At 59.0% G+C, this 27,581-nt stretch overlaps 1 protein-coding gene across 8 annotated transcripts in view; it reads left to right on the top strand.

The window, feature by feature from the left end:
- Positions 1-27,581, top strand: part of COL5A1 (collagen type V alpha 1 chain) — a 151,050-nt gene that overhangs the window by 75,063 nt on the left and 48,406 nt on the right. For all 8 annotated transcript variants that reach the window (XR_005027954.2, XR_008996686.1, XR_008996687.1 and 5 more), the window contains exons 12-29: positions 1,286-1,360; positions 2,193-2,285; positions 3,817-3,873; positions 4,727-4,780; positions 5,140-5,193; positions 8,432-8,485; positions 9,843-9,896; positions 11,049-11,102; positions 12,143-12,187; positions 13,703-13,756; positions 14,350-14,394; positions 15,004-15,057; positions 15,264-15,308; positions 16,081-16,134; positions 20,126-20,170; positions 20,913-20,966; positions 24,111-24,155; positions 25,892-25,945. Coding sequence is in view for 5 of the 8 variants with exons in the window: in XM_036901442.2 (XP_036757337.2) it covers positions 1,286-1,360; positions 2,193-2,285; positions 3,817-3,873; positions 4,727-4,780; positions 5,140-5,193; positions 8,432-8,485; positions 9,843-9,896; positions 11,049-11,102; positions 12,143-12,187; positions 13,703-13,756; positions 14,350-14,394; positions 15,004-15,057; positions 15,264-15,308; positions 16,081-16,134; positions 20,126-20,170; positions 20,913-20,966; positions 24,111-24,155; positions 25,892-25,945 (990 nt within the window). In the remaining 3 variants the exon portion in view is untranslated. The remainder of the gene's footprint in view (positions 1-1,285; positions 1,361-2,192; positions 2,286-3,816; positions 3,874-4,726; positions 4,781-5,139; positions 5,194-8,431; positions 8,486-9,842; positions 9,897-11,048; positions 11,103-12,142; positions 12,188-13,702; positions 13,757-14,349; positions 14,395-15,003; positions 15,058-15,263; positions 15,309-16,080; positions 16,135-20,125; positions 20,171-20,912; positions 20,967-24,110; positions 24,156-25,891; positions 25,946-27,581) is intronic.

The raw sequence follows: 27,581 nt of genomic DNA on the forward strand, positions 1-27,581 counted from the left end.
CCAGATTTCCAAGAGGATTTTTTTTTTTTTAATCTTCTGAGAAGTTTCTCCAAAATGACAGTCAAGGGCAATCTGGCTGTGTCCATTAGTGATAAAAAAGTGTGGTCCTCGACCCAACGATTCTGCTTCTAGGGACTTTCCTAGGAAAGAGGCCTGGCCATTCATCACGGCAGCATGCGTGCTCCTGACAGCTGGGAGGGACCCGCGTGTGCATCGGGAGGGGACGGGCTCCCCAGGCGGAGTCCATCACGTGTGGAAACTCCGCGGCTCTTAGAATGAAGCCGAGCTCATAAGTAGGCCGTGATGTGCAGCGAAGAGAAATAGCAAATGGCAGGACAAGGCGTGGAAGATAATCTCGTAAGGGATGAAAGCCCTCTCCCAGCCACCAGCCTGGGGACGGCCTCTTCGTCACGGGGCTGGGGGCGTCCAGCCGGCTCTCAGCACCGGGACCTCCTGGGGGAGCAGAGCCAGTGGTCACTTTTCACCCTGTAAATCCATGCTACGCAGCATTTCGCGAAACAGGGATCACTCCGTGATAAAGTCACTTCCAAAGAAGCGGGGCGCCGAGTCCCAGGCGGTTCCGACCCTCCCGATGCGTCCCAGGGAGCTACCCAGGTTCTTGGTCTTCTTGAGTGGGAATGGGAGTCAATCCTAAGAAAACATCTTTTTTGAAAATAAACTCTCCCGTTAGTTTTATCGTGTAGTCCTGAAACCGGCCAGAATCCATCTAGAGAATCTGTAGAGGGTGTCTGTCTGCCTTTGAGGCCAGATTAGCAGAATCTGTGGTGGCCATGGTGACGTCCTTGGGTTTATTCTAGCCCCTTGCGTCTGTCCAAGCAAGTGGGCGCCTCCTCCCGTCTTGTGTCTGAGCGTCCCTGGGGGCCGGCCCACAGAGGGGGGCACCCCCTGGTGGTGCAGCCAGCACCGGTTTCTGAGTTCAGTGTGGACACCTGGAGGGGTGCCTGGGGGTTGGGGGAGCCCCAACCCTACGCTGCCCACCTCCTGGAGTACTGCCTCCCCCCCCTGGATTGCAGTCTCCCACCTTGTGTCTCTCCAAAGCCCTCGCGATCGGCTCAGACCCCCTCCCTCTGCATCCCTCCCTGCAGAAGACTTCACTCATCCTCAGCCCGCAGTGAGCCCCTCCTTTCTCTGAGCTTTGGTTCTGGAACATTCTGTGCCTGTCCAGTGTGTTTCCCGACAGGCCACAGCTCTGACCCCTCATCCTGATGCAGCCCCCCTCCGCCCCTGTTGCAGCTGATGCGGCTCTCTTGCCCTCTGTCCACAGGGCCCCCCTGGACGTCCGGGCCTTCCTGGGGCTGATGGTCTGCCCGGGCCCCCCGGAACCATGCTCATGCTGCCTGTGAGTACCCTCATCCGTGTGGGCGGGCGGCTGGGGCGGGTGGGCTCAGAGCTCAGGATGCCACGGGGCATGTGGCCCTGGGCTCCTTGTCCTGAGGGGACAGTCTGAGCCACAGACTCACACCATCCTGGGCAACCGTCTAATAGAAATAGGCTCCTCTGGGGTGTTCCCACTGACATGGCAGAGTGGGCAGCAGCAGTCCAGGCCTCTCCTCTCCGCTGGTGCCCAGGGCTGCCCATCTAGGAGGGTGAGGAGTCTAGCCCTCTGAAGGGAATCTGTGTGGCATCTGCCCTGTCACCACTTGGACTTCCAAGTAGGCGTGCTGCTAGCCGGTCCCTCCTTACGCCTGACCTGCCTATGACCTTGTGGGTCTGCCAAGGAGATGGGAGCCCAGGTCTAGGAGGACACTGGCTTGGACGTCAGTCTTCTGGCTGGTGTCACTTCTCCCTGACCCCGTGCTGCCCAGGAGGCTGGCCCCGCGCAGGGAGACCCTGTGTGGGGCTGGGAGCACCCTCACTAAGCCTCTTGATGCGGGCCCTTGCAGTGGCCTTCCCTTGCAATAAATAGGGTGGTGGGGTCTCGGGGAGAGAAGGCTCCCGGGCACGGGGAGCATCTCGGCGTGGCCCCAGGGCTGAAACCGGCAGGTGGGGCTGGGGCAGCCCTGCTGGGAGAGAGAGCGGGGTGCTCGGGGAGTGGGGCTGGGACTGGACGCTTCCCACTGGACCTCCAAGACCCCCTGTCACCTGAGAGGCCGATGGGCACCACCTCGGCCCCAGGGTCTAGCGCAGGCACCCAGGATGGTCCCCTCTTGACCCTCTGTCTTACCCTACAGTTCCGCTTTGGAGGGGGTGGTGATGCGGGCTCCAAAGGCCCCATGGTCTCAGCCCAGGAGTCCCAGGCCCAAGCCATTCTGCAGCAGGCCCGGGTAAGTGCGGGAACAGAGCCCGGTGTGGGGGGAACCGCCTTCTCCTGGCTGGAGCGTTGCTCTCCTGTCGGGGCCTCAGGAGACTGTGGGAGAGTCCACTGTCGGTGTCCAGCTGGGGGGCCAGGTGAATACCAGGGGAGGCCAAAGAGGGTCCTCGGGTTCCTTGCCCACACTGAGGACCAGGTTCCCAGGTAAGGACATGGCAGCAGAGCCTTGTGAGGGATTTCTGGGCCCCTCCCGCACGTGCTGACCCCGTGGCCCACATTTGGCTGGCTGCTGCCCTCTGCTGGGGTCTGGGGACAGAGGGACACCTCAGGGCTGCTGGAAGGACTGCCTGTGATGCGGCTGGGCTGCTCTGGATGCACTGCGGGAAACCCCAGGGGCTCCAAAGCCCCTCACTTGGCCTGGGGGCCTGGGAGCGTTGCGTCGGTACCACCCTGCTCTCTGTGAACCAGCTGGTCAGTGAATGGAGTTTTTGACTATGAGGCTCCGGATTGCTGATTGGCTGTGATAAGAGCAAACCCCGGTGGGTGAGGAGGGCTGGGCAGGTGGTCCTTCTGTGGGGTGCCTGAAATGGGGCATCTCAAGAAGCTGCTAGACAGCCCCTTGTTTGGGCAGTATTTATGTGGCTCTGGTGCAGTGGGGCCGAGGCTAATGATCAGAATGCATGGAGGATGGCAGGACAGGTTCTGTATTGAGTTGCTGCCACGGAGCTGATGTCCTGCGTGGCCCAGTGCTGTCGGGAACTTGCCCATTACCAGCAACTGGATTGATTACCTGGGCCTCCCTGACCCACCTTTTAATCTGTGCATATTTCAATTGGAGCCAAGTGAGTGATGGACTTCCAAGAAGATTTTATAATGTGAAAAGACCTTCCAAAATGAAAATGGTGTTGTGAAGGGGGGGACCGAGTGACATAAAGGGAGCAAGAAGGGGTTCTTTAAGAAAGTGGGTTGAGCTGTGTGGCCTGCTGGTGGGCGAGAGCCCCTGGCAGGTGTCTGGGCGGGTTGCAGGGGGCTGTGCACCAACAGCCGCCTCCTCTGGGACCTGTTTGGTTCACCCTAAGAGGGCTCCAGAATGCCTCTGCAGTGGCTAGAAGGAGCTGGAAGTGCCCTGGTGGGAAATAAATGTAATTCAGTGTGATTTCCCAAGGAGAGCAGAGTCCCCGCCATGGCTGGGGGCGGAGGCTGCACTTCCTGCTCCCTCTGAGGGGTGAGGGCAGAGGGCAGTGGGCAGGTCCTCTGCACGGTGTGGGCTGGGCAAGAGGAAGGTCAGCAAAGGCTGTGATCACCCCAAGTGGATGGAGCACCCACCCCCAAAGCAGGAGTGGCACGGAAGGGGTTCCGCCTCCAGGTCCCCCCCACCGATTTCTCCTGAGGGGTACTTAGGGCCCCAGAGGAGCTGCGGGGCCGGGTGTCTGGGGCCCGTCTTCCCTCTGCCCTCTGCCCTCTGGGGCTCCTGCCTGGCTGTGTCTCGCCTGTCAGCACCAGTAAACCAGCTATTTCTCAGTGTACCCCATTTTCTCTTGCAGTTGGCCTTGAGGGGGCCAGCTGGCCCGATGGGGCTTACTGGGAGACCTGGCCCCATGGTAAGTCACTGGCGGGGTCCTGCAGGGTGTGTGGTGAGCGGTGGGTGTCCCCTGTCACCCCTGCCCTTTAGGCTCCCAGCTCACCTGAGTGAGCGCATTTTGAGCTCTTATGAAGCACTAATTCTAGCGCGGGCATGTCAGCGGGTGAGGGCCCCACACAGGGTGGTGGCCTGCCATGGCCTGGGGGGTCTGGGGGCCCACGCTCTCCCTGGCTGTGTTAGGCCTCATGACCCAGGGGCTCCTGGCCTCTTTCTTCTGGGGCCATGCTTCCAAAGTCAAGAGCACCTCAGTGTGGGGTCAGACCCTGGACCCCTGCCCCCGGCCACCCCCACTGCACAAGTCTGCAGTGTTCCTGGACACACTCAGGACTGGCTCGGGGGTCTAGGCAGTGCGAGTGGCCTTGCACTTTGCAAGAAAGCGGAGGGTTTAGGCTCCACGATTCCCACACCCCTTTCCCCGGGAGGGGTGGACTTGGCCACCGGCCTCGTCTTGGCCCGGGCTGCTCCCTTCCACCCGTGATCATGCCTCGCCATGGCCAGGGGATGGGTACACGTGCCGTGAGCTGAGCTGAGCTGAGCTGTGGCTCCAGTGGAAACAGACACTGCTGTGAGCTTTGGGACCCTTATGCACTCCATTGCCCAGAATTTCCTAAAAACTAGGAGATCAAGACAACTGAAAAGTCACAGCTCATCTCTCGGGCTCTGTCCGAGGCCGGCTGGCTGGGCTGTGTGGCCGGAGAGCTCTGCAGCCCTCAGGGGACTGGGCAAGCCTGGTAGTTTCTGCCCCCCACTCCCCGGCCACCCAGCCAGCCTTCATCTGCTGAGCTTCCCTTAACCCAGAGCTTGTCTCCTAGGGCCCTCCCGGGAGCGGTGGTTTGAAGGGTGAGCCGGGAGACATGGGGCCACAGGTATGTAGGCGCGGCACCCTTGCTCTGTGAAGGGGTGGCTCCTGGGTGCGGGAGGCCGGGTCTGTAGTGCCCCAGAGGCTGTGTTTCATCAGAGGAGCTGCTGGCCATTGCTGTGGCTTTATGAGAGAATGGAAGCAGCCCAGAAATAGCCCTGGATGTCTGCCATGGGAGCCAGCCGGCGTTTCCCGTCCCCGGCCCTCACCCGGGGCAGCAGACCCTGTGCCCTGTCTGGGCGCTGCCCACGCGTTGGCTGAGATGGTGGGCCACAGGCTGGGGTGAAAAGCACGGGTCAAGGCTTTGCCTTTGCCTCTGAAAAACACAGATGTGCCACTGACCGTCTGCTCTCTGATTCCGGACAGGGTCCCCGAGGTGTGCAGGGACCGCCTGGCCCTTCGGGAAAGCCTGGACGACGGGTAAGTGTTTTTTCTTTGGCTCCGTGACAGCAGCGGGATCCCTGATGGGGTGGGAGTCCACCCTGGGCTCGCCCCACCCCCAACACCATGCCTGGCAGGCCGGGCTGGGCTGTGGAAAGCCCGGTTGTTCCCCTGCCTCCAGAGGACAAGTCTGTCCCCAAGCCTGGGTCCCACTCCCCAGGGTGCCCCGGCCGGTGCTCTGCGTCCTGGGACAGAAACAGCTCACCTGCCTCTGCCGTCCTGGCCACTGTCCTGAGCTTGTGAATTTAGCTTAAGAAACATCTTTTTAAATTAAAATATTGTTTATTACAGCCTTACGTTGGTTTTGAATGTACATCACAGTGGTTCAACGGTCTCCCGTGATCAGCTTATATTGTGATTGCAAATTTTTGTGCCCTTTTATCCCCCGGCCACGCCTGTGTCCCCACCTACTCCCCTCCCCCTTGGTAACCACCAATCACCTCTCAGCGTCTCTGAGTCTACTGCCGCGTTGCTGCTTCTGTTTTGCTTTGTTTTTATACTCCACAAAAAGTGAAATCATATGGTATTTGTCTTTGTTTGCCTGACATTTCACTGAGCATGATAGCCTCTAGATCCATCCACGTTGTTGCAAATGGAAGGATTTCTTCTTTTTTTATTGCTGAATAATATTCCATTGTGTATATGTACCACATCTTCTTTATCCATTCATCTATTGATGGACACTTAGGTTGCTTCCATATCTTGGCTATCACAAACAGTGCAGCGATAAACATAGCAGCACATACATCTTTTTGAATCGAGGGTCTTGTTCTCTTCGGGTACATTCCTAGGAGTGAAATTACTGGATCAAATGGTATCTCTGGTTTTAGTTTTCGAGAAATGTCCATACTGTTTCTACAGTGGCTGCACCAATTTATATTCCCATCAGCAGGTTCCCTTTTCTCCTTATCCTTGCCAGCATTTGTTATTTCTTGTCTTTTGGACAGTGGCCATTCCGATTGGTGTGAGGTGAGATCTCACCGTGGTTCTGATTTGCATTTCCCTGATGATTAGCAATGTGGAGCATCTTTTCATGTGCCTGTTGGCCATTGGTATTTCTTCTTTGGAGAAGTGTCTGTTCAGGTCCTCCACCCATTTTTTGATCAGGGTTATTTGTTTTTTGGGTGTTAATTTGAAGAAACATTTTTCATTGAAGCAATTTCCCAGGCCCTTTGGGAGTAAGCATTGAGAAGACAGAGTTTCCATCGGCCTCACTTTCTTGAGGCAGTCTTGCTTCTCCAGAAATGGCCACCATTTGAGGGACACGCCTGGGCAGGTGCTCAGGCCGTCCCTGGGTCCCAGTGTTCTCCTGGCCGCCTGGGACTCTCTGGAAGGTAATCCCAGAGGGCGGTGCTAGTCAGTTTCCGTACAGTCATGGTTCCGGCATGAGGGGATGCATTTATACGTTTATACAAATTCATGAACACCATCCTGATAAGCTAGGGGTATCCTAATTAACCCCCATCATTTCCTAACAAATAGATCTTTTCAACCAGCAAATGTTTATACTGAGGGGAAAAAAGATTCGTTCTCATACAACGTTTGTTTAGATAAGAACCTCTTCAAGGGATGTTGGCCATTTCAGGGACCAGTTCCCGCTCTGGCTTCAGAGCATGAAGGCAAACGTGAGTGATTCCTTAGTGGTCGGGGATCCTCGCGTCCTGGGAGTTGCCTGTAGTTAGTAAGTGAAGTGGCCATCGGCACCGTGGGGATGCTTGCTCTCGCTGACCCGCCAAGGTGGCGCTCGGCGCATCTGTGGGGGTAGGTCCAGGCACACGGCACGGGGTTGAACGAGCCAGTTCCACAGGGGCCACCAGGGCCAGAATTGGGCGATTCGTAGTGGACGGTTAGGTGGTTTATCTTGGACCTGCTTCTGAGAAGTGTTTTATTTCATTAAGTGTTTTGTGTATCTCTGCAAACACTGTTGTTGCATTGAAAATGGCTTGTCCGTCGGGGCGAGGTAAAAAAAGAAGACAGGAGGGGTGTTTGAGGATGGGACTAGTCACAGAGCCGCCTGGTCAGGCCCATGAATCCACGCGGAGGGGGACCTGTGCCTGGAGGCCCTCTGGAGGGGGCGCGGGTGGCGGGAGGGCGCAGAGCCTGGGGCACGCGCCAGCTCTCTGTAGTGCAGCCATGTGAACTTCCCTGGTGAGCTTCCCTTGAGCTGTATTTGGAAATTTGGGGAGGGGCTCCCCGTTGGTCCCTCCTTTCTGGTGTTGCTTCCCCATTTCACCCGGAGCCGTGTGGGGTGGGTGCCCTTTGTGAGATGAGGTGTCATCCCTGGCAGTCCCCTGCCGTCTGTACCCTGGGGAGCACAGGCCATCCCCTTGCTGCCTGGGCCCCAGGCTTCTTTCTCTCTGGGGTTCTCTGCTGCCGCCCTCACTGTCTTTCTTGTGCTTTGAGACCAAAAGCTGCTTCTGTCTGCATGTTCTCAGCTTGGCGTTGAGTCACGGGCGATGGTCCTGTTTGATCAGGTGCCCACAGGACACGGGAAAGAGGGAGGTGGCTGGTCTGGACCAGCTCCTCACCCTGGGCTGCTCACGTTTCTCATTAGCGAGTGGACGCCTCTCCCCGTCCTGGTAGCCTCAAGCACAGCAGGGCCTGCAGAGTGGGCCCTGGGAGGTCCGGGCCCTGCCCTTCAGCCCAGGGCCACTCAGGAGGGACCGTGGACTTGTCCTCGGCTATTTCCATAGCTGGAAAAAACGGCCATGGGAGCGGCCCTCATGGATGGAGCGTTTTGCTTACAGGGCAGACTCTGCCTTGGGCAGCTGTGTGGCCTTAGTGAGACAAGCCACCGCCCTGGGGCCCGTTTCCTCCTTGGCCAGCTGCACTTACACCAGCGGCTTGCTCTCTCTTGCCCTGTGCTCTCCGGTCTTTGACTCCCAAAGGCGGGGAAGGACGTGTGTTCTGTATTGACGTCCGAGGCGTGGTCTCTCCTGGGTCGTACACCTGCAGCCCGCAGACCAACCAGTTCTTTACCTGCTCTGCTGCAGAGCAGCCTCACCTGCCCCATCTCCAAACAGAGAGGTGTGTGTCGTTATCTCCATCTGGCAGCTAAGGTGGTGAGGCATACGGTAGCCCTGGCCCCTGTCTGGGTCCTCTGCACTGGCCTGAGCACACGGGGCCGTGGGACAACGCTTGGCCCCCAGGAAGCCACCGCTCCAGGGTCTCGGTGAACTGGCCATGCCTTTGTGTTGACACTGTACCTCTATTCCAGGGGCGAGCTGGGAGTGACGGAGCAAGAGGGATGCCTGGACAGACTGGCCCCAAGGTAGGCCACACTCGCTGCGTCCTGGTGTCCCTGTCCAGGGCCATCACTGTCATCGTGCTGGTGATGCAGCCGACGTGCAGGTTGTGTGATGAGAATGTCCATGATGACAACTAATTCTCGTGATGTTTACGCCCGTTGGGGGTAGGCCTTGGGCTGAGGAAGGTGGGCCAGGATCAGTCTCTCTGGCGTGTTGACAGGACGATGGGTGGTGGGGCGAATTCCACCAGTAGGTGTGGCCCTTGCAGCCGGCGCGCTTAGAGGGGCAGCCTTGCCATCTGTGGGTGGTGAGCACAACAAGGGTAGAGGCGCGGCCGCAGGAGCCATGTGTGTCGTGAGAGGCTCACAGGGGCCGATGCAGGGAACACGCGGCCTTGAGGTGGTCAGATCACAGTGCTCGGGTGGGGCGTCTTCTTGTCCAGCGTTGGGCACCCGTGCCCCTCGGGACTGCAGCCGTCACGCGTGCATGGACACGAGCTCTGCAGCCGGAGCCCGTGGAAGCCCCCGCCCTCCCGGCTGCCGTGGGCCAGCGTGCCATCCCTCTGCCCCCGACACTGGCCCGAAGCCTCCCCGTCCTCGGCACACCCTTGCTTCTCAGCTCCGGAGGGGTCTGTCCATGGCCACGCGAGGCGCCGGAGGGAAGGTGGCCTGCAGGGAGGAGACCTACGCTGTTCACTGGAAGGGGGCGGGGATAGGTCACCCAAACCGCCAGGTGTGCACCGCACCTGTCCGCGCGGATGAGCGCTCAGGGGCTCCCCGGGCATCCCAAGCTAATGAGGGGCTCTGGGCTTCAGTGACCGGCTGTGGGGAGAGGAGGAGAGGAAAGGCCCACCGAGTCCCTCTCAGCCGACCACGACCTCTGACATCAGAGTCTGGAAGGCCTGAGCTGCCTACCCTTGACCTCACCCTGGGTGCGCAGCGTCCCTGAGACGGGGCTCAGCCTGCGCTCCAGGGGGCAGCCTGGGGTGGCCAGGAGCCAGGGCGCCCGAGGGCCAGCTGGCACCAGTCCGTCTGCCACACGTCCCTACTGTGTGCCGGGCAGGGCTCCCGGCACTGAGGATGCAATGGCAGAGCCAGACCAGCAGATGGCACCCCCAGCGTTACAGCCGCCCCGAGCACCCACGTCCCTCTCTGTGCCAGCGCGGCTCCAAGTCTGTGGCTCCGGGAGAAAAGCCACCCCTCTGTCGGCGGCTATGCTGTCTGGGGGAGAAGCCGGGATACAGACCCAGGCGGCAGAATGAGCGCCGAGGGGCGGGTTTCTTAAGGCCCCAGGTGCAGGTCGCTGCCCGAGCCGCGGCCGAGGAAGGGCCGTCCGACTGCTGGGGCAGGCCTGTCTCTGAGCAGCCTCTTGTCCTTGCAGGGCGACCGCGGCTTTGACGGCCTGGCTGGATTGCCGGGAGAGAAGGGCCACAGGGTGAGTCCTCCCCGTCTGAGAGTTGCAGGCATGAAGCTCCCACCGCATTTTGTGCAGCAGACACACTTTTTGGAGGCCCTTCCAGAGCCTTCGATCTCGTGTGTGGGGGTGGGTCCCTCGATTCCAAAGTAGCCACTGAAGAAAACGTGTGGAGTAGGGGGTGCACGTGAACGCCAGTGTGATGCCTGTGTTCACGGGAAGTCAGCCCGAGCGAGCGGGCCTCCTCTCTGCAGCTTATGAGGAAGGAGCCGGCTGGGTCCACTCAGCAGAAGGACATCGACGCTGCAGGACTAGCCCTTCCCTTTAGGAGCGCACTTCCTGTTTAATGGGCCCCTCGAGCCTTCAGGAAATACAGCCAGCTTACTTGGGAGCTGCCGCCCCGTGCACCAGTAAAGGGGGGATTCTAGTAGGTGGGGACAGTCCCCAGTGGCTGAGCCCCACCAAGAAGGCTGGGTGGGTGTGCCGGGGGCCGGCCCCGGAGTTCCCATCCCCTTGAGGTGGTCTGCACTTGGCGGCCTTCACAGCTTGTTGGACGTTTTCTCCCTCCCGCATTTTCTCTGAAGCAGACAATGCTTCTTATATTTTGGCACATTCTGGATGTGCAGGCACGTGTACACATGTGCACACAGACACACACATGCACACTCATGTGCCGATTCTGTACTAAGGTTCATCTATCCCCTTTCATGATGCATTGAGAAATGTCTGCTGCAATTTCATCAAAGCTGCTCCGTCCATCATGTGAAAATGGATGAGGCAGCCCCTGGGGCAGGGGCAGGGGCAGGGCCAGTCTGTTGACTGAGGCATGCGAGGGCACTCAGCATCCAGGGCGGTGGCCCTCTCCGGGGGGCAGTGCGGGCCTGGGGTGCGCCCCTGCTTCCGCCTCAGTGCCCTGGGGCGCCAGCCCAGCCCCGCTGCATGCCTGGTCTAGAAACCCGCCTCCAGGGCCCAGTGCCCCGGGTGAGCGCTTCCCCAGCCGCTAGCCCAGTCGCGCCGGCGTGTGCCATCCAGAGGGATCTTCTGTGGCTCCAGGGAAGTTTTCAGACACTCTGAGCGTTGAGTCTAGAATTAGAGCAAGAGGAATGGGGGCCTTGGCAGAGCCGTGCATGACCTGCCCCAGAGGGGCTGACACTGACCTCGCTGACTTCCTAGGGTGACCCTGGCCCCTCTGGCCCACCAGGACTTCCAGGAGACGACGGAGAAAGGGTATGTGCTGTGTGGGCCCCTGGCTGCACCTGCCTGGCTGGCTCCTAGGAGGGTTTGGGCAGGAAAACTGTACAGGGATCGTGGGTGGCTGTGAGACAGGCCACCTGGTGTGGAGGGCAGGAAGGGAGGGGCTGCGGTGGGCAAAGCCCCGGGCCGGGACGTAGACGCTGCACAGGACTTGTGAGCAGAGCACGGTGGGGGTGGTGAGCTGGACGTGTCCAGGAGAGGCGGGCCCCTGCCCCAGGCCTCAGAAAGAGCGCCTCTGACTCCAGGAGATGGTGCCAGACCGCCCCACAGGGGAAGGGGTGCCGGGCAGCTCTGCAGTCCGTGTCTCGGATGGCGTCGTCCTAACGGGGGTCTGGCGGAGGCGGCAGGTGGTGGAGCTTGGGATGGGGAGATGGTGGCGAGAGCCCGGAATGGCTGGGGAGGCAGGCAAGGGACGGACGCCGCTGTCCCAGTGTGGGAGCCTGGCCGGGAGGCGGGCCCCTTAGACGGCCGTGGTGCCCAGTTCCAGGCTGTGAGCCAAGTGCTTACGGGCATCTCCTGACCGGGAACCAGTTGGCCGGGGCTGCACTGCCCCCCGGAGCCAGAAGGAAAGCCCCCCCTTGGTTTGCTCCCCGCTGTGTTTGGGACGCCGGTGGGCACATCAGGCCCCTGGCGTCGGCCCAGGGGGTCTGGTAACTCTCCCGGTTCCTCTCCGCGCTGCGCTGTCACTCATGTTCCTGTCATCTACTCTTTGTCTGGTCTCTGTCCTCTTCTGTCCTTCATCTCATTACCATCCGAGGTGAGCAAGCCCTCTGAGCCCATGATTCCCTCTGCCCGGCTTTCCCCTTTGGAGCCGTGGTTTGTGAGCCCCTGAGCAGAGTCCCAGAGGCCTGGGCCTCACCTTTCACCTGCAGCTTCCGGGGCTGAGGACGTCCCAGCTGTCCGGCCGGCACCCACTGAACCAGCGCCCCGGTCTGCCTGCACAGTCAAGGGAAAACCTGTCTGTCCCGCTTTGGAGTCTGTCCCTGAAATCCCACCTGTTTTCTTCCCCACAGGGTGACGACGGAGAAGTCGGGCCCAGAGGGCTGCCCGGGGAGCCCGTAAGTCCACTGGCTGGGTGGGACTGTGTCTCCTTAGCACAGGGCCGGCAGCACAGGGATGGACCGGAGCACAGGTCAGGGAGGCACCACCCAGGAAGTCCCCTGGGACAGAAGAGGGCCCACGGGGTGCTGGCAGAATGGGTCTGAGCCTTTCCCAAGGATCAGCCCAGGCCAGGGCTCCAGGCCACTATCACGGTGGGTCACCACAGGCAGCACAGGGGTGTCCAGCGTCAGTATGGGGGAGTCCTGGGTCAGTGGTGGGCATCCGGAGGCACTCGCAGGCCTGAATCCGCTGGAGTATGCCACCCTTTCTGATGGCCATGCTTTCCAAAAACTGCCCTCTAGCAGCGGCCCTGCAGGGGTCAGAAAGCTCTTTTCCATACTCTGACGTCTATTTAGGGCCAAAGCAAGTACAAAGGACATTTTCAAATGCCTCACAGTTGTTACCCACGTCCACACTGAGTGCACGTCTGGTGGTGTTAATTGAGGAGAAGTATCAAGAAGGCTGCACGGAGGAGAGCCTGGTGTCGGTGTCTGCCCGCTCGTTCAGGGCTAAATTACACCCTAGATGTTTGATTAGCCGCTAAGAATTCATCAGCACGGCCCTCTCCTTAACACATGTCTAAGCGATACCTTCTGGGTTATTAACTTCTAAAAAACATTTATGTGACTGGGTATTAACATAATGAGGGACATTAAAGTGGCCATGAATGTGGGAAGGGTTTCTTTTCTGCTGCATCTGAAGAGCTTCTACCAAAATCAAGGGCACTTGAAATCAGGTGCCCCGGCTTCAGGCTCGCCCGCGGTGGGCAGGGTGGGTGTGAGCGTTTGGGCTGCAGGATCCTCCCCGTGGCAGGCAGTGCCACCTCTTCAATCCTGTGGACCGTCCTGGGGCCAGGGCCGCCTTAGGGCTGTGCCCACACACCTGCCCCTCGCTGCCAGGGGCGGGAGGACCGAGCGCTGTCGCAGTGGCCGTCCCAGAAAAGGCCCGAGCTCCGCACACTCGGTAGTGATGACCCCATCAGGGGCCTCGTCCGCCGCACGCTGGCAGGCTCTGACGTCAGAAGTGCAGTGGCATATCGCTGCCCAGAGGGACTGGAGGGGGGTCACGACAAAGCCGTAGACGTGCTCCACGTGGCAGAGCATAATGTGGCCTCAGCTGGGACAGCTTTTGTGCACCTGTCCTGAGCCAGCATGAAAAGGCACAGTTGACTTGAAATGTTCCCCTTTCCCCACGGGTGCCCACTGTCCCTCGTCTGAGCCCCCCGTCACCCCAGGCACCCACCTGTACCACCAGGGCCGAGGTGGCAAGGCAGAGCTGAGTGAAGTGGGGCAAGGAGATGAAGCGGACGAGGAGGGCTGTCAGCGTGCTCCCTGGGGCCGTGGAGGCCCGTGTCTCGGCAAAGACCTGGGCACAATGGGGGCCAATTGGGGCTGCAGATCGGCCTGGGGACAGGGCCCGGGGGATGGAATTCCCGGCCAAGTTTGAACTGTCCTTTCTCTTTCCTCTTGCAGGGGCCACGTGGTCTGTTGGGGCCAAAGGGGCCCCCCGGCCCTCCAGGACCTCCTGTAAGTCCTGTCACCCCTTTGGATGCCTGTCCCCGTCACTGCCCTCAAGAACCCCCCTCCCCCAGCCCAGCTCGTGACCCGCTCGGGCCTTCAGGTGGCGCACCACACTGACAGCTGTGCACACTTGCCCGGCGCTGGTGCCAGGTCTCGGCAGGGCTGTGATGCTCTAATGGAGCTCTCCAGCCGGTGGGGGCCTGCAGGAGGGGTCCTGCTGCATCACTACTGCCCCCTTTGGTCACGTACAGTAACCAGACGCCACATGTCCTCCCTTGAAAGTATTTCCAGCCACTTCTGTGACAGTTCTGGAAGGAAGCAGAAGCCCAAGTTATGGGGGGCTGTGTCCCAGGGGGTGGCTGACCAGGGCTGGACCTGGCTCTACACCGCACTTGCATGGACCTCGGCCTGCCTGTGATCTGGTCCCGGCAGCTCTGTGTACGGTCGAGCCTTTAGGTCTTATTTGCAGGGGAAAGAGCCTGTCCCCTCCCCCAGAGGGTGTGCCGCCCTGACGCTGGCAGGCGCCCAAGCTTGTCGAGTGGGATTTTCCTCTTGGGGGTTCTTGAACATTCCATCTTCCTTTTCCCTATTTCATCCAGGGTGTGACGGGTATGGACGGCCAGCCAGGCCCAAAAGGAAATGTGGTAAGTCTCTGGGGTCCTTGCAGGTTGGCCTCATGGCGGTCGTCCTGAGTACACCCCCAGCCAGGTTGGGGAGATACGCTGCTGTCAGAACCACATCAGACTGTGAGGCAGGCACAGGCCCTGGGCCAGGCCGGCGGGCGCCCTGCCGCGGGGGTGAGGGTGCGGGCAGCCCGTGCAGCCTGGTCCCTGCTTGTTCACTCCAAAGCCAGAGCACGCAGTGCAGGCATGGCGGGACGTCACCTAGCTTCTCCCCTGCCCGCTGGGATGAGCACGTGCTGGGAGTGCCACCAAGGGGCAGGTCTCCGGCCACATCCATTCTGGGGGCACTGGGAGTCTGCGTGGCATGGTGGTCTGGGAATCTTCTGCCAAATAGAGTATTTCCTGGTCTCTTCCTCCTGGCAGTGTCTGGGGTGTGTTCGAGAAACGAATGACTGCCCCTTGCACCAGGGTCAATGTTGAAAGTGTCACAGGTGCCAAGGCTCCCTGCCCCAGGGCCACCTGCCGTGTCCCGTCTGGGCACCCTCCCGGGCTCATGTCAGGCGTGAGAGCAGACTGTGACCCAGCTGCCCCCAAGAGCCCCCTTCAGTGCCTCTGCTTCCTTTCCTGTAGGGTCCCCAAGGAGAGCCTGGCCCCCCAGGACAGCAGGGTAATCCAGGTGCCCAGGTGAGGAGACTGGGGGAGGGCTGGTGGGCCGCGGGCAGCGGGAAGGTCAGGTCTTCTGGTGATCCGGCCCAAAGGGGCCTGCGACCCGGAGGTGACTTGGAACCGGAGTCAGTACCCGCATAAGGGAGAGGGTGCGGGACAGGGCAGGGAGGGCTTCTGAACCGCGGGCCCCCTGACCTTCCGTGCCCTGCTCTTCCCCTTCCTAGGGTCTTCCCGGTCCCCAAGGAGCAATCGGCCCTCCAGGAGAAAAGGTGAGCAGCTGAGCTGCGCATAAGGGGCCACTGCCCACCTGCTGGGTGCACCTTGCCCAGGGAAAGCTCGGCTCCTGCGGGGTGCGGGCCCCAGAGAAGCGCCGGCCGGTGCCGGCTTGGGGTGTGTGCTTTTGCCGTCCTCTCGAGGTGGGGGCTCCGACCGTGATGCACCAGTCACGTCAGCTGGGGATGGTCCCAGATCTTTGCATTCACTGATGTTAGATTAAGTCACTAGCCACGCAGAGGGCTGCCAGCTTTAGGAAGAAAAATAAATACAGACGTCTAGTTACATTTCAACTCTGTGGTTTGTCTGAAATCCAGGCTTAACTGGGCATCTTGTTTGTTGTTGTGGTTGTGGTTTTGCTAAATTTGGCAACCCTAACGGCACCTGCTGAGTCCTGAATGCCTAGGAGGGACCCAGAACACGCCAGCACCGGCAGAGCCTGGGGCTCAGCTCAGCATGGTCCCCTGGGGGCTTGTTAAACTGTGACACTGGGCCGTGTGGGGTCTGAGGCCACCGTCTGAGAACTGCTCCTGCCTTCACTCAGTGGGGGACTTCATTCCAATAGCAAAACTTGCAGGAAACAGTAAAGGGCAAAGGTCCCCCTTCTGTGTGCTGCAGGTCACCCGCGGGACCTCAGTACCTCTGAGCATCCTTTACAGATGATGTACTTTGAGCAGAAATGTCGGGCAGTGACCTAGGGGACATGCAGAGTGCATGGGCTTCCTGGGGAGATGAACCCCAAAAGCTAACAGTCTCGGTTTGTTCTAGGGCCCCCTGGGCAAACCGGGCCTCCCAGGAATGCCTGGTGCCGACGGACCCCCGGTGAGTACCCCTCCCTACCACGCTCCTCCACACCAGCCTGCCCTGTGTCCCCTCAGGATGGGGACAGGGAACCCAGGCAGACTGCCCCCACCTCCTGCATCCCCTCACTCAGGCCGGTGGTGCATTTGTGTCTTCCAGCTCTGTCGATGAAGACCCATTTGATGGCGAGCTTGATTGCTCAGTAATTATCGGGTTTTGGACACGCTTTTTCATAACATGCTTCAATCAGAGGGTGGCGATTGCAGGAACAGGAAACTGGTTATTTATTAGGGTGTGCTGTTTAATTATCGGAAGTCGGCCTTGCATTTTTAACCATAAGGAGGGCTGGGCTGGGCTCCAACCGATCTCACGTGTCACCAGCATTTGAAAGGAGGGGCAGCGTGTGCTGCGAGTGTATTTTTAGCGATCACTCACTGGGAAGGGGGGTGAACAAACGCGTTTGAGTGTGCAAGCGCACAGCTGTGGAGCCAAATCAGGCACCACCTAGAAATAACGAGTCAGAGACACATGCAGTCTGGCTAAGCGGGGCAACCAGTGGGGAAGAGACGGACAGTGAGCGTGCACGTGCGAATTTATCTGCACCCGCCATCCTCTTTGTAGGCTGCTTTGCAGGCTTTTTGTTTTTTGGGTGTTTTTTAGTGCTCTGTTCATGTGGCATAGAGGGCCTACTTCAGAAAACAAAGATTAGCTGTATTTGTTATCTCAGATGCAATGTATTGAATAATGTCATCAAAAACTAAGCAAGAAAGGTAAACACGTCAGCAGGTGGTTGATGGCTTGCTGACCCACGGCCGTCTATTCCCGTCTTTGTGGCTGAGAACCACAGGCCCCCGGTTGTCCTGCCTCTCTTGGAAGCAGCAGACCACCAGCACGTGGGCTGCCCGTGAGCTCTCTGGGCCCTCGGTCTCCTAGACTGCTGGGAGTTTGTATACAAAACCACGAATCCTTTGCAGTAGGTCATTTATGTCCTATAATTTACATTTTCACCTAATTGCATCTTCTGACGACAAAATAACACATTTTACTATGGAAAATAAGGGAAATGAATGAAATGGCAATGAGGGAAAGCGACCCTTGACCCCATTCCCGTGGGTTAACCCCCTGATCACAGGTGAATGTCTGTCCTTCGTGTCACTTTTTCTCACTGCTCTTGGAAGGACGTAGTGTAAATGGAGCGTCCCCTGCAACGCGTCCGTCAATGGCCAGGCCCGAGGCCCTACTGCGCAGCGCCCCCCGCCCCTTCGCTATCTTACCAGTTCTGCCCCGGGATCCGCCTCCCCACACCGGAGTCTCCAAGGACTGGGGTCCCTGAAGAGTCACCACTTTTCTTCCAGATCCTGTGGGGAAAGAGGGACCTCTAGGAGCTAGTAGGATGCCTCTCAGAGACCCTCCAGCTCTCCCCCAACCAACATTATCCTCTGAGATGTGGTGGGCAGTGGACCCAGGCAGACATGTGGGGCAGGCACTGGTGCTTGGCACTGAACGAGCTTAAAGTAAAAGATAAAAAAGGCAACATCACACTCACTGGAGGTCTAAAGAAACAGCCTATGCTCTCACGTGGGTTTTCAGGAAAAGAGAGATTTAAAAATGTTCTTTCTCCCCTGGAGGCAGCACATTGCTGGTCAGCCTTGCAGAGAGAGTTTTGTTTCTCTTCTTGCTTTGGTTTGGTTTTGATTAAGAACAAAAGGAAAGATGGATTTAAAACCTTTCCAGAGGTCTGAGATGTTGCAGAGCAGCCGGATGTGCTGGCAGTCATGTTAAATCATTCCGGATAGCACACGGCCAGAAATGGGTAAATGAGTTATGGTTCGAAGGAATATTACAGAGCCTGTAAAAATCGAATTTCAGCAAGTACTCAGTGACATGAGAAAAGGCTCACGATACAATATTAAATTAAAAATATATCACCTGATGCGAATTTTGCATGCATATTTGCAGAGAAAATAGATTAGGGGAACTGTATCCCACAATAAGCCATAGTTGCTGTGAGCAGCAAGATTATGAAGGATTTTAATTTTCCTTTCCACTTGCCTAATTGCCTACAATAAGCATATATTACCTTTTTAATGAGGAAAATATCAAATACAAATAATGCAAGCTTTATTATTTTTCCATGATAAAAGTAGTGCTCATTGTAGAATATTGGAAAAATGCAAACCAGTAGAGAGAGAGAGAGGGAAGCAGGCTGGCTTTTCATCAGGGGACAGTCCATCGCTCTTCTCTGGGTGTGTTTCCTTTCTCTCTTTCTGTTTGAACGTATTCTTCGTAAGTGAGCTTTGTGCCTTCCCCCACGGGGGTCCTCTCATTTTGTCAATGCAGCTTAAAATGTATCTAAGGCAATTCAGCTTTTCAAATTCAAATAATAGTAACAACTAGGAGAGTTGGTAACATTTGCCCGTCCCTCTGTGTGGGGCGCGGTCCTGACTGCTGTGTAAACAACTGTGCTCCTTTAGGTCCCCTCCCAACCCAATGGGGCAGGCAGGTTGTCACCTCCACAATAGGAGGACATCGCCCTCGGGGAGCAGTAGCTCACTTCCCCCAGTGACCAGATGCGGGATCTGCCCCCTACATCTGAGATCCCCCAGTTCCTTAACAGAAATGTCTATGGTTGATGGAAACTGCAGTAAACGCCCCCAAAACCCATATGGCAGATAGGGAACAGCACCCCACACCCACCTGCCACCCTGAGGTGCTGGTCTATGGCCTTGTTTCTGGAAGGCAGTGTGATGGGCCAGAGCAGCAGGCGTGGTCCAGCCAGTGCCTGATTTTCCTCAGAGGCAGGTGTTACCAGGACCTCCCCACCCCGTGCCCTCGGGTCCCCCGAAGGCACCCCACCCCGCAGGGAACTTCCATACTCTCCAACTTGCTCCACCGTGATAGGCTCTTTGCAATAGCATCAGATCCAATTACACAACTAATAAAAACAAAACAGAACACCCACAAATCATTTCTTCAATGAGATCTGGGTCTCCATAATGCTGCCACGCTCTAAAAGCAGCACCCTAGCCAGCTCTGTAGAACACTTAGGAAGAGAGAGCGCTTAGCCCACCCTCTCTTTTTACACACAAGGAGAGGGAGGCCCAGGGAGGGCAAGCGACATATCCAAGATCACAGAGTGGGGCCAGCATAACCAGGAGGGGAGTCCGGCCGCCAGACACCCCCTGCCAGCGTCCTCGCCACACCACATGGCTTCTTTTTACTGGAATCCTTGGGGACGGAGCTGTATTTATCTTTCTGCTTGTATCACCTGTGTTCGGCTCGTGGACTCAAAGGGCGTTGAACCTAGTGACCGCCCTTGCCTGGGAAGCCAGAGGGGCCGGCCTGAGGATGGAATCGGGCTGGGGTGGGCGCGGCAGCGATGGAGGGGTCATAACCCCTTCCACTGGGCCTCAGCTCTGCGTCCTCAGTGTCGGGGGGTGCCCTCACCTTCCCCCTGCTCCCCCCCCATCCGTGTCACCTGTGGGGGTGGCCGAGGCCCCTGCTCGAAGGGCAGGACGTAGCCGCCACCCTGGCCTCGGCCCTGCCCTTCTTCCTGGTCCCTGGGCCGCGGGCACATCTGTGGTCAGCACAAGTCCAAGAAGCAGGAATGCCCGGAGCTCTGGCCCTGCTTTGTTATTCCTTGTTCAGCCAGGGCTTCGTGCTGCTGTGTGGCCTTGAGCAAATGTCCTGTTGCCATCTCCGCCCACTGGCTCGTGAGGGTGGGCTGGGCGTGGGCTGCGCCTGGTCACACCGACGCCCCATGGAGCCCGGAGCCCACCTGGCCTGGCCCTGCCCCCGTTTTACAGAGGAAGCGGCCGGGGGCCCGGGCTGGGAGGGGGGCCCTCCGTTGCCTGACCCATGGCAGCCCGCTCTCTGCCTGTGTTTTCCTGGGGAGGGAAGGAGACGGGAAGGCCCGGTTCTTGCTCTCACGTCTTAGGCTGCAGGGGTCGCTGAGATGTCGAGAGGCCGCCTTCTGGGGCGGCCACTGACCCCGCCTTTTCTTTCCTGACAGGGGCACCCTGGCAAAGAAGGCCCTCCAGGAGAGAAAGGAGGCCAGGTGGGTACAGGCTGCGCCCTCGGCCGCTCCTGCATCTCCTGTGGGGCTGGGCCTCGGGGCTCCTGGCCCGACTGCCCTGGGAAACCTGGTCACAAAGGGCCCAGCAGGGCAGCTGCCTCCCTCCTCGGGCGTCTGCGCCAAGGGGACCCGGCCAGGTGGGGTCCTCCCATCTGGGCCCCTGCAGCCCCACCCCACCCTTGGTTACTCCTTGGGGATGTGGGTACGGCCCTGACCGTAACCACCAGAAACTGGGTGATCATGCAGGGTCCTGACCCATCACTGTTTGTTTGGGGCCAAATCTGTGGATTTACGGCTGCTTGGAGTTTCCAGGTGGCCTGAACCCATGGGGACTTGCCTGCTGCCCCATTGCGACGAAGGCCCGCTTTTCTCCCTTCCCACTCACGGCCTCCGCGGGCCCAGAGCTGCCCCGGGGAGCTGTGGACAGTGGTCAGCAAGGCCCTTTGGCTGTCGAAGGCCATCCCTTCCCCGGACAACCAGCCCTTGTCCCCTCTCCCAGCTGGAAGCTCTCCCATTTCTCCCAAGGTCCCTAGGCTGGGAGGCGTTCCTGGATTCTCTTCCAAGGGGCTGACCTGGACGTGCGCTGCGCTCACACGAGGGGAAGGTGCTCATGGAGGGCTAGCTCTCCAGCTTGGCTGCAAGCTGGAAGGATGTAGGGGTGGCCCAGACACAGCCATGCAGCGCCCGCCGGAGACGAAGCTAATGGTCTTCCCTGTGGTTTCAGGGTCCGCCCGGCCCCCAGGGCCCCATCGGATACCCAGGTCCTCGGGGAGTCAAGGTGAGAGACTGCAGCTCGTGTCTTCCTGGAGGGCACCGCTTGGTCGGTTTTAGGGAATTCCTCCATGGTCTGCCAAGCTGGAGGAGCCCTGGTCTTCCCGGTCTTGGGTGTGGAGGTCGGGCCCTGGACAGTGGGCCTGAGCAGGAGAGGGGGTGACCGGCTATGGCACGTAAGGGCTGACCTGAACAGGGACAGTCCCCATGCATCTGTGTCGGCTCCGCCCTCTGTCCGGGCAGGACCTCGCCCTTTCCCTCCTCATGTCTGCTCTCCAAGCCCCTCACTGACCGCAGACCCCAGGCGAGGCGAGAGCTCGGCACTGTCTACTGGGGAAGCCGAGAAACATGTCTTCCGGGCCATTTGCACACTCAGAGTGAGAGTCTGTCCCCAATAGCATCTGGGCAGACTGAGTTGCTGGGAGATGGTTGGTGGGAGGTGTCTGTTTGCTCCGTCGTGTTTCTGTGGCAGGAAGGCTCCTGGACCCTTGTGAAGGGGGACACGGAGCTCCAGGCTGGCACCCAGGTCATGGCCTGATGGTCCCCGGGAGCTGACCGTGTTTGCTCTGAGCTGCATGATGCACTGTCTGGTTACGCAGCTCTCTGGGCGTTCCAGGCACTCATGTGGGGAGGGACATGCCCCCGGGAGTGTGTGCGGGGAGATGCTCTTTCTCCGAGAACTGTGATGTTGCAGCATCTTAGGCTTGAGTGATGCTGGGGCTTTAAAGAAGCTAATGGTGAGTCTCACCTTCAAAAAGATGTGAAGTAAAACATAAATATGTATATGAAAAGCAACTGGTTTAGCTGAGGGATTTGCATAGACACCCATCAGCTCCTGTGCGTCAGAGGGCACCACGGTGGCTATGAACCCCAGACCCCAGCTTCCAGACGACCCTTAAGTTAATGCCACATTCAGAACTCAAACCCAGACATGCTCCCCAATCAAGTGCCCCATTGTTGACCCCCACAGGGACCCCAACTTCCATTCCCCAGGAATCAGGATGTGCCTGGTATAAGAGTCACCCCAGAAACTGCCCAAAGGTTGGGTGCCTCAGGCGGGCCAGGCTTTTCTCTGAAGCAGACTTTTCCCAGCACGTCTAGTGAGTTTTAGAAGGATGATAATTTAGTAGAAACGCTGATTACGTGAGCTCTATGCATGTTTATTTTACAAATTCTTGTCACACAGCAAAAGCCTCCACCAGCTACCGTATGTGGCTAATTGCATAATGCTGCTTCTGTGAGCTAAGAAGGTGTTTGCTTTAAAATGTTTATGGAGAATGCTCTTATCTTGTCTATCTGATTAAAATTCATTCATGACATGAGCAATCCAGTTAGACTTGGAAGCAGACGGGGGAAGGGAAAGCAAGGCTGAACACTCTTTCATTGGGAAAATAGATTCTCAGCCTCCCTGGTGTTTGAAAATGTGAGCAGAATCTGCAGCCTAATGAGCAGTGGGCCCCCAAAGGACAGTGAGAGCAGGGGCGGGAGGGGCGGCCGACTGCGGCGACAGCCCTCGGTTTGGGAGGTCCAGCTTCTCTCCACTGTGGAACAGAGCCCTGGGTGTCCTTTGATTTCCTGCCCTTTAAGTGTCCCCTGGGCTTCCCTCCACCCTGGGAGTATGTTTGGGCTTGACAGTCAGCAGAATCAGACCCACCCCAAAGGTCCGTCCCCGCTGGTGGGGCAGATCCTCCCGTACCGGGTTTTAACACCGTCCCCCTTCCCGAAGCACCGGCCCACTAGGCCCAGGGTGGGTGCTCTGGCCCAGGGCTCTCAACCACGGCCGACACCTGTCCCCCCGGGGACATATGGAGACATTTTTGATTGTCACTTGGGGGGCTGCTGTCATTGAATGGGGAGAGGTCAGGGGTGTGGCTGTAATCCCACAGCGCACAGGGCAGCCTCACGACGTGGGGCGGGGCGAGGACCCTGCCCCGACGGCAGCAGAGCTGAGGCTGAAACCCCAGGTCCACTGTCCGCTTGGCACTATAGCGTGGCCTCTGACACGGTCACAGAGGGGTAGAACCTTAGGTCTGGGACAGGTCCTAGCGGGTCTCTGTCTCACGCTCTTGCCTGCAGACGGGCATGGATGGGTAGCCCTCCAACATCCTGCAAGAGGGAAGAGAGCTGGCGCCTGGCCCCCTGCAGCACAGGGTTTCAGAGAGCCGCACCCCCGCTGCGCCCCGAAGCGTCCCACTGCCTGGGGCTGGCGGCGGCCATGTGCAGCCAGGGTGGCCATCTGCGCAGGAGGCGGCCGCTGAGCCCAGGCTTGGCCCCAGCTCTCAGCCGCTATGTGTCTCCATCCCGTCTCGGAGTCTCCCAGGCCCCCCTCGCTCCTGGGAAGAGGCTCAGAGCGGCGGGGTCTGTGCCCTGCTCAGAGGACAGCCGGCAGCCCGGGGGTCCTGGGGGGTGGCCCTCCATCCTGGGGCAGCCTCCGCCGAGCCCAGTCCAGGGGCCTGGCCTCTCTGGGGTCCCGTGGGAGGTAGCCCGAGAAAGCTGCCGGCTGCCAGCGTGGCTCTGTGCCCTGCTCGGCAGACTGAGAGCGTGGCTGCTCCACCCGGTCACCCGGGCCAGCGAGGTGCTGGCCCGGCAGGTCACCCAAAGAGGACATGGCCCCTTATGGTCCTTATTTAGCATGGAGATGAGCAACTCCCAAGCTGATAACCATAAAATTATTGTTGGTGGAGGTACTATTATTACTAATTGGTAATTAATAATGTTACATTATCATATGTAAAGAATAATAAAGGAGAATAGAAGTAATCAGATGGTGCAGAGCTACTCTTTTCTGAGCACCTGCTGTGTGCTGGGCTCTGCCCTGAGGGCTTTTCAGGTGTCCCCCTCCCACCGGCAGTAAGCAGGTGAGGGCTGCCATCACCCCCACTTCCCAAATGAGGAAACTGAGGCACACAGCAGTCTGGGATGCTGCCAGAGGCCACAGAGCGGGGCTGGATCCTGAACCAGTCTGCCTGATTCTAGAGCCCTCGTACAGGCCCCACGTTCCACCTGCTCCCTCTGAGGCTGGGGACACGCTTGGGGAGCTTGTCTGGCATTGGGGAGGGGCGGGCATGTGTCAGCTGCTGGGCGCTCAGCCACCCATGGTATTTGGGGCTCAGACTTGAGATTGCTCACTTTCTCCCTTGTGTTTGCATAGGGGGCAGATGGCATCCGTGGTCTGAAGGGCACTAAGGGCGAGAAGGTGAGTGCCCCTTCCTTTCCGTGGTGATGGCCGGCCCAGCCCAGAGCTGGGTGCCGGCCACTGGCCCCTTCAGTGACAGCCCTCCTGTAACACAGCTGAGGTTGACGTCAGCTCTGGGCGTGGAGGGGCTTGATACCACCATACAGGACAGGCTGTTTGCAACGAAGAAACTGCAAGTCAAGGACCGGCCCTCCCAGCCACTGGGTGTGTCTCCCAGCGGGCATGCTGAGGGTCTAGGGCTTTGTGCCCCCTGCCAAGATGCGGCGCTCTGCCCCCTCTCCTGCAGAGGCCAGTGGACGCCTATGCTTCCCGCCCAGGCAGGCCAATCGCAAGGCAGCTGCCAACGGGTCTCCTTGTAGTTAGATGCTCTTCCCGGGCAGCCCTTCAAGCTGTAGCAGGGCCAGCAAGGAAGGCGAGAGGTGCCCAGGGCAGAGGGCACTGGCCCGCCAAGAGGACCCTCAGTGTCAGACATGGATCCTCTCCTGCGGAAACAGCCATCCCCAAGGGGGCTTGTCGAGCGGCCATGCTGGACCTGGTGGCATGGGAGCTGCACCGGCCCTGTGTACGGCGTTGGCTCAGCGCCCCCGTCTGGGCCGCACCCTCAGCAGCTGCTTCTTGGAGGAAGCAGACACATGTGTCAGAGTTCCTGTGGAGCTGGGCCCACACAAGGCAGAACGCTAAGCCCAGCTTCTGGACTGTCCCGCCCTCCTTCCCGGGGCCCTGGAGGCCGGATACCAGAGGGCGCATCCAGCCCGAGGACGCTGGCCTCTCGGTGGAGCGTGTTGCGATTGGAGCAAACACGTTCCCTACGGAGCAGGTGTTCCCACTGGCAGGTTATCTGCAGGCCTCGTATCCCTGGAGTCCCGATCCCTGGTCCCAGGCCCCTCTCCTGTCAAGGTGGCTTCCCAGGTTTGGTACGTCTATCTTGTCACATTGGTCTTTAGCCAGACACAGGGCTGCTTGAGGGAATATTGGTCACGGATACTGACCACCAAGGGAGACACCTCCTCTCCGGAAAATGTCCGCACCGCCTCCAAGGGGCCACAGAGACGGCGGGTTGGGGTGAGGAACCCGCCCCAGACTCCGGCATCACCCTTGACCACCGCTGATGAGCTGACAGCATTAACTGAACACCGTGGATAAGGACTGTGGGCCAGCAGCTGACTGAGGGGACGGAATTCTCATCAGGTCCCAGAAAGTTGTCGCCTCCATGTGTGAGCTCCCAGCCGGCCTTGGGGCTTACGAGCCGGCTGAGTTTCCCAGGCCCCCTCCGTCCCATGCCCTTGTGGTGGGTGACTGAGACCAGGAGCCCCGGATGCTGAGACGGGCAGCCCTAGGGGGTACGGGGGCACGCCTGGCCCCTCCGTCCCTGCCCGCAAGGCCCGCTGTGGCAGACCGACTCTCCCACACACTTCCCAGCAGGTCCCCTCCTGCAATGTTCACCTGCATTGTGGCCCGGCCTGCGGATGGGCCGACCCAGTGAGCAGCTCCAGGAACCAGATGCTGGCTGCTCGCCATGCAGGGCTGCACGGGGTCAGGCAGGGCGTGGGTGGGCCAGAACCACAGGCCTTCACGTCTGCAGAGGCCAAGGGCCAACAGGAGTGTGCTCACAAGAGAAGGGCACTTGGAATCCCAGCCCCTGTGCTGTGGCTCAGAAGCCCAGGGTTGGGGGCCATGTGCTGAGCGGGAGGTGGCACCTTCGTGTGACTCGTGGCTCTCTCTGGTTCCTTGTTCAGGGTGAAGATGGCTTTCCTGGATTTAAAGGAGACATGGGCATCAAGGGCGATCGGGTGAGTGTTTTGGGGGAGGGAAAGTCAGGGAGGAGTTTGTAGGAGGCGCTGGGGTGTTTGGGGTGCAGGGCAGCCTCCCAGAGTGGAGGGGACACCTGTGGAGATTCTCAGGCCCCAGGGGGGGCAGCAGGAAGCCCAAGGGCGTGGCCCCCGTCCCCTCCTCAGCATCCCCACCTGGTATCAGCCCCCTGGTTACTGGGGTCTGCTTGTGGTTACCTGGCCCCCCTGGCCTTACTCTGCTTCAGTGGGGGGACTTGGCTTCTTTTGGCTGATACCCTGGATTGCAGAGCAATTCCTTTGGCTCAGGGTCGAGGAGGGTTGCCTGGGCAAGGGAGGAAGGGGCCACCAAAATGATCATTTGGGAGGGAAGCAGCCTGCCTGAGGTCACGTGGCCCGTCTCTGGCAGGGCAGCGAGTTGGGGCCCCACCTGTCCTGGGAGCATCTTGGTTCCCCAAACAGCTCTTTAGCTGCTTTTTAGCCCCATGCAGTCGCCGGGCATGTGGGCTCCTGCTGGGCTATCAGCAGTGGCAGCAACCCGTTGTTTGTAATGAATAATTCATCTCAGTTCCAGAGAAGGCTGGCTGGTCCCGGGAGGACAGGGTTTGCTCATGTGGCAAGTGCCCAGCAGGAAGCCACTGGCTGTGTTTTCCTGTAAATGAGGACAGGGTGACACAGATGACACTGGAGGAAGTTTCTGGGTAGTGGGCTGGCTGCCCACCACCATGTGAGCACTTTGACGTTTCCCTGATAACTTGCCAGTGAGTCAGAGATGAGACACCTGCGCATCGGGGCCGCGCCGGGGCAGCAGCTGTGTGCACACCTGGGCGGGAGGCTGTGGCTCGCATAGCTGTTGTGCAGCTGCCGTAATCATTCCCCTACAAAGCAGGCCTGCAGGGGCCTTTTCAGAATATGCCAGACCAGAACCCTGAACCCTTGGTGCTTTGTTCCAAGCTAAAAAAGCAGAGGCAATCTGTGCCTGCATCAAGGGAGGAGGAATAAAAGAGGGATTCGTTTCACAATCGTGTCCCAGTTAGGCTGCTGCTAAAGACAGCTGTTCCAGAAGTTTCTCCTTGGTGGCAGGATCCTGACTCCCCATGAAGGGGCTTCTCTGACAACGCAGTGCATGCATTTGGGGTCCACATTGCCAGGGTGCATTTTCAAAAGAGATTGCACAAAAGACATTCCCGGTCGTGAGCCAGGCTGCATGAGGTGGCCCCTTGTTGGAGGTGGATGGGGACGGGATTGGGAGCTGGGACGCCCCCTCAGTCAGGGAGCAAGCGTCGGCAGCCTTGATTCTCGCAGAGGTTTCTGCTGCGCTCTTGGCATTTCCTAAGTGTTCACTTAATATGTGCAGAATTGTTCCATTGACTGAGGAAATCACTTCTTAGGGACAGAGAGTTCTCCACCCACGGGCAGACGGGGGCTTGGTGGTCTGTCTTTATCCGTGCTTGCTTTCTTCTGTTGTGGGTTGCACCAATGTCCAGTAGCTGCTCCTGAAAACCAGTGGTCGGGGGGATGGCTGGGGTGCGCATTGCCGGCTTGCCAAGCCCCCAGGGCCCTCTTCCTTGCTGGGCCCAGGCACCCCATCTGCATGGGGGGAGTTGGATGAGGCTGTATGTAGGCCCCTTCCATTGGG

Source organism: Manis pentadactyla, chromosome 3, assembly GCF_030020395.1.
Source record: "Manis pentadactyla isolate mManPen7 chromosome 3, mManPen7.hap1, whole genome shotgun sequence".
In the NCBI taxonomy this organism is placed as follows: domain Eukaryota; kingdom Metazoa; phylum Chordata; class Mammalia; order Pholidota; family Manidae; genus Manis; species Manis pentadactyla.